Genomic DNA, 5835 nt, shown 5'->3' with positions numbered 1-5835 from the left:
CTATTGACACGCATACAATGCAAGTGGGAGAAATCGGACCAGAAAGGAGAAGGTTTTGTCCTAGCGTGTCCATTCGACGGAACCGTTAACGTTAGGAGAAAAAAAAATCAAAACTCTCACGAAGACATATAATTACAATCGAAGAAAAGAAAGACATTTTTATCGGTCACTAAAACGTGAGAGGTCGGAGATCACCACAGTTGGCTTGAGAATGGGATTGTATTGGTCAGATGCAGTACGTCGAATGAGGAGAGTTATTGCAGTTGGTGACAAAGACTCTAGGCAACCGCAATGTGTTCCAAGAAACGAGATACTCACACACAGAGTAGTGGCAGATGGTTTCAGAAGCTACGAAAAAAAAAATCCGAAGCGAACATGGAATGTCCTACTGCTTGCTCTTTCTTGCTTAGTGATCGTTATAGCCTACGGTAGTGGCCATAGCCTAAGAAGAGTGGTCAGAAAAAAAAGCGCTTTTGAAAGCACATAAACATTCTTATATTTTTTTCGCTCACACTCTCGTGGATCGGGATAGATCTGTCCGTACCCACTAATAAAAGGTGTGTTTATATACTTCTCATTGCTTCAAACCTTACTATAATTTTTTTCCTAAGATCCTGTCCGAGAAACTAAAAAAGGCTTGTTTTTGATTATATTAATAAAAATAAATCCATACAAATTTTGCTTTTTAAACTGCTCTTAAACATCAATGGAGGCAGGCTTATATTAATGAAGTCGGCAAGTACTCCAGGTCCCTGTATTAGTTAATTTTTCCCATTATTAATAACGTAATTTTAAACTCCAATCTCAAGCACTTTTCTACATGTAAAACAAACACCAGCCAAACTGATAATGTTTTAAATATGGCTTGTGGAATAGAGTACCGTAAAACGGGATATCTTTGATAATACGGGTAACTTTGATAGTAGAATATAATGCTCAAATTTACAGGCTGCACTATTTCAGAATTGGAAACATGTGTTCCATTTTGTAACTTAATGCACAGCAAAAAATTAATTTTAATATCACATCAAAGTGGCTGCACTTCAATCGTGTCGAAAATATGGTGCACTGATAAAATTTCAAACATTGTTTTTATGTGTCCCACACATGAATTTTTGCAATGTTATCAACAAATTATATTTATGTTTCGGACACATACTTAATATGTGTACATATAAAAGCCATGTGTAACCACATATACTATTAATTTGACTCATAAATGTCATGTGTGCTTCTGGGTGGATTCTGTTTATGTGCGATGACATGAAAATCATATGGAATTTCCCATGGAAATTCGTCAATCAATATGTGTGGAATTTTATTAGTGTTTAATATTACTTGCCAAAAAGGACAACATTATCATTAATACAGTGCATGAACTGACATTACGCTGCTTTTACGGCATTTGTTTATTGTTGTGGCCATAAAAAATACATGAGATTTTTGACATTATTGAAGTGCATCCTCTTGGATGTAATAGAACAATTCCATACAAATTCGCAAATCGGTTTATTTTTGTATTTTTTTGATTTATTTGAAAATTTGCGGAAACGTTCCTTATGAACGACAATGCCCTTTTTTAATCCAGCCTTATTTTTGAAAAGGGCATACACGCAGGCAAAAGAACGTAAGAATTCCATAAGAAACACTTATGAATTTTAGCCATAAGAAATAAGTGTGAATTTCATTGATTCGCCTTATGAAAAATAATGTTGACAAAAAAATAATAAATCGGAGCAGACTGAAACCGAAAAATGGACGTTGAGGTTAGGGGGCCCGTGCGTAGACCACTCGTCTTTCAACGCTTGGAAAAATGAAATGGTTAAAGGCGTATAAAAGCTACCTCATGTTACCGGAAAATCATTCATAAGTCACGCTTATGAAATTCATATATGTTGTTCATAAGTCGAGCCTTATGAAATTCTTTGGTCTATTTGCCTCAGTGTATAGAAAAATATCAAGTTTATCTTCAGAAAATTTTTACTCGAAAACTGTTTTTCCGATCGGTTTTGTGTATTCGGCAATATTGCAGGTAATAGATGATATCAATCTAACAATTTAAAAATAAATTAAATCATTCGCGAAAAATCGCAATTATAAGTGAACCCGTTAGCTTCGTACCATTCCAGGACAACATTTGAATAGTGGCACGAAGCTAGATCCGGCCAGAAGATCATAGGGCCCTCGTGTTGCTTCAACAGAGGAAGCAGACGCTTCTGTAGACACTCCTTGAGGTAGATCTCCACGTTTAGAGTCCCGGTAGCCACGGCAGCATTGGGATTCCGCTTAAACGCTTTCACGACACGCTTGTGTTTCTGATCAGGCATGGAAAATCATTTGCTATCATTTCGTGCATTCATTTACATTCATTTGCCCCTAACTTTTTTCATCAACAAAATTCCTCAAAATGATGTATGGAACTTTTGTAGGTTTTGCTATTACCTACAACTTTTGTTAACAACTCAAATCCTTATCTCTTATGCATGACGAACCAAAGCGAGCAGAAGCCACTACTGTTTTTCAGTGAATGTATTTTACATTCACTGAAAAACAGTAACAAGTTCTGCCCGCTCTAATTCGTCATGCATAAGAGATACAGATTTGAGTTATGGGCAAAAGTTGTAGCTAATAATAAAAGCTACTAATGCTATAAAAAAACATTTTGCGGAATGCTGTTGACGAAAAAAATTAGAGGTAAATGAATGTGAATGAATGCATGAAATGAATGTAAATGATTTTTCATGCCTGATCCTGATCACTAATAGAACATCCATTCTGACCGCATTTCTCCTTCCGTTCGATGCTCAGAGTTTCGCAGTAATGTTTAATCACACGACTTACCGTTGACTGCACGATTCCGAGTTGTTTTCCGATGAGAGAGTTGAGGATTTTTCCAGGTGCTTGCGCAAAATCAATTCGCGACGTTGCTTTTCGGATGACGTCATTTTTTTCCAACTTCCGAAAAACTGACAGCGATAAAAATATAGTGTAAACGAATAAGTGGACTGTATTTATCGGGAATTCGGAATCCGGATTTTCCTTCCGAAAAGAGAAAAAACGCGACTCGTCCTCTAGAAAGATTTTACGTCAATGTTGTATTCTTGTTATTGTCTGTTTGCGTTTGGTGTACAGGGTGTGCTTACGGTTGTTGATCGTGTGTATACTAGGGATGCTCAAGTAGTCGAACATCCTCCCGGCGTTGAAATGTAGATTTCAATTCTCCTGGTCTAACGGTAGCAAGCAAACCTCCGTTACTGCCCGCTTGAACTCTACTCCATTCGCAGTTCTCACCGTAACGACGCGTGTCACGCCATCATTGCCAGAGTATGTTGCTATAATCTTTCCTAATGCCCATTGCAGAGGTGTGGTGTTCTTATCCACGAGCAGAACTAGAGCATCCTTCGAAATCTTCCTCGTTCTCAACCATTCTACTCGACTCTGGAGTTCCGGTAAATATTTCGCTGTCCACCGTTTCCAAAAATGCTGAACCATAGTTTGCACCAACTGCCATCTTGAGAGAAAATTCTGCTTCAAATCCAAGTACGACGGTTCAGCTACAGCTTGTATCTCACGTCCAATCAAAAAGTGTGCTGGTGTTATGGCTGTGTAATCGTTGGGTCATCTGAACATGGCGCTAGTGGCCGTGAATTAAGAACCGCTTCAATTTGCGTTAGTGTGGTGTACAATTCCTCATAGATGAGCTTCCGATGACAGACAATTCGAGTCAGGTGATGTTTCACCTGCTTTACACCAGTCTCCCAAATGCCACCAAAGTGGGGGCTCCGTGGTAGTATGAACGACCACTCGATCCCTTTACCGGTGCAGTAGCTCGTGATTTTTCCTAAGGCACACTGATTACGGAGCAGCAGCCACAGCTCGTGGAGTTCGGTTTTAGCCACGACAAAGTTAGTCACATTATCGGAACGCATCGTTTTCGGGTATCCACGTCGGCTTGTGAATCGTCTCAGATCAGAGACCAATTCAAGATGTATGGCACGCGTCTGCATACACACAAACAAGCTCACGTAGGCCTTCGTGATAAGTGGCTTACGCGCAGTGGATGACGACTTGATCCAGAAAGGTCCGGCATAGTCAACGCCGGTATTTGAGAAAGCTGAAGCAGGTCGGATGCGATAAGACGGTAAGTCACCCATCATTTGTGTCGTCTTAAGCGGGTTCGCTTTGAAACACGGTACACAATTCCGAATCACCTTACGAATCATGGTTTTCACATTTAGTGGCCAGTATCGTTGTCTAACGATCGCAAGCAGACCCTTCTGCCCGATGTGCAAGTTCTCCTGGTGCAAGTATAGTACAAGTGCTTCGGTGATCGGATGCTTCGCTGGGAGCAGCATCTGATGACGGCTATCATATGGAATGAAAGCTCGTTTGATACGCCCTCCAACTCGTAGAATACCATGTTCGGTGTCCAAGAACGCCTTCAATCCATTTAGTCGATGCTTCGTTTCAGCACCGTCCATCAGTGCAGCAATTTCTGGTTAGAACATTTCATGTTGGACCAAGCGTACTATCAAGAGAGTCGCCTTCTCTGCCTCTTTAGCAGTGAGCGGTCCTTTCACCACCTGTTTCTTCTTGGACCTGATGTAATTTACAAAGCGCACCAAGTAGGCCATGCAACGCACAACCTTTATGAAGCTACTCACCTTGTCAAAAATCTGCATTCGTTCAGTAGGTGCAGATAAAGCCAGTACAACACCAGTCCGCATTTCTGGAAGTTCTTCATCCGGGATCTCATCTTCCTCTATCGTTTCGACGACTGCATGGTTGAACGTAGGTGGACCATTCCACCACAACTTAGATTCCACAAGTTTCTTCGGTTGCTCTCCTTGGGATATCGAGTCGGCTGGATTTTCGTGTGTGGGAATGTAGCGCCAGCTGCAATTCAGGGTTAGGTTCGGAATTTCACTAACTCGATTCGAAAAGTAGGTGTGCAATACTTGAGGACGTTTTCTGATCCATGCCAATTGTCGAGTCACTCCAGAGGTTGGTCGACGCGAAATTCAACTTCGTAGCATGCAGGAACTTCTCGGCTAGTCTAGCAAGCAGTAAAACCGCCAGGAGCTCAGCACGAGGAGTGGTGATTGCCTTATCCTTCGCCTTTTTCTTTGGCAGTATGCGAGACTTGCTACAAATCAGCATCATATGGATGGTATCATCTGGGAAAATGGCACGTGAATAGAGACATGCTCCATACGCTAAGTCGGAGGCATCCGAGAATCCGTGAAGTTCTAGATTGAGTGAACCTTTCCAGGAGATACACCTCGGCAAGTGTACCTCATTCAGGATTGTGACGAGGTCCTTCTGGATAGTTGGCCCAGTCATCAGAACATCGTTTATCGAAACGCCCGTAGACGTTCTAGCCGATCCATCAAATACGACTCTTAGTTTGGTCGTCGTACTGGTGGGCCTCAACACGCAGTGGTGTGGCAAATAATACACTGAGCCAGGTTTCTCGCTCAGATCCTCCTGTATCTCTCGCATGTGTCCGAGCTGCTCATATTCTCGTAGGAATTGAGAGTACTGCTCTTTAAGTTCCGGCTGCTTTTCAAGCTTTCGCTCCAAATTCAGGAACCGCTTCAGGGCCATCTCACGCGAATCGCCCAATTCATGCTTGCGTTCGCTGAAGGGATGCTGTACAACGTATCTTCCTTCCTCTGTTCGTTGGTGTGTGCGCTGAAAATGATCCACACACTTCTCGTCGCCCACCGTAGGAGATAGGCGGATCTCGTCGCAGGCTTCCACTTTGTAGAAGCTTTTCAACAGTTCAATGAGCGGCTCATAGTCCTCAGCATTCTGGCAGAACGTGCGTGCAAC

At 41.9% G+C, this 5835-nt stretch overlaps 1 protein-coding gene across 1 annotated transcript; it reads right to left on the bottom strand.

Moving 5' to 3' along the window:
• Nucleotides 1-3596: 3596 nt before the first annotated feature.
• On the bottom strand, nt 3597-4481 carry LOC135715938 (uncharacterized). The gene has a single exon (XM_065238870.1). The coding sequence runs from the start codon at nt 4479-4481 to the stop codon at nt 3597-3599; it is 885 nt and encodes a 294-aa protein (XP_065094942.1).
• Between the last annotated feature and the right edge of the window lie 1354 nt (nt 4482-5835).

The sequence above is a fragment of the Ochlerotatus camptorhynchus genome, unplaced genomic scaffold (genome assembly GCF_037179485.1).
Source record: "Ochlerotatus camptorhynchus isolate MF236.1 unplaced genomic scaffold, CSIRO-AGI_Acam_v1.1 ptg001044l, whole genome shotgun sequence".
Taxonomy (NCBI): Eukaryota; Metazoa; Arthropoda; class Insecta; order Diptera; family Culicidae; genus Ochlerotatus; species Ochlerotatus camptorhynchus.
This window is presented reverse-complemented; position numbering and strand designations above follow the sequence as displayed.

What these genes read in the sequence shown, in the direction of transcription:
- LOC135715938 (XM_065238870.1), bottom strand. Translation starts at nt 4,481, where the DNA reads ATGGACGGTGCTGAAACGAAGCATCGACTAAATGGATTGAAGGCGTTC.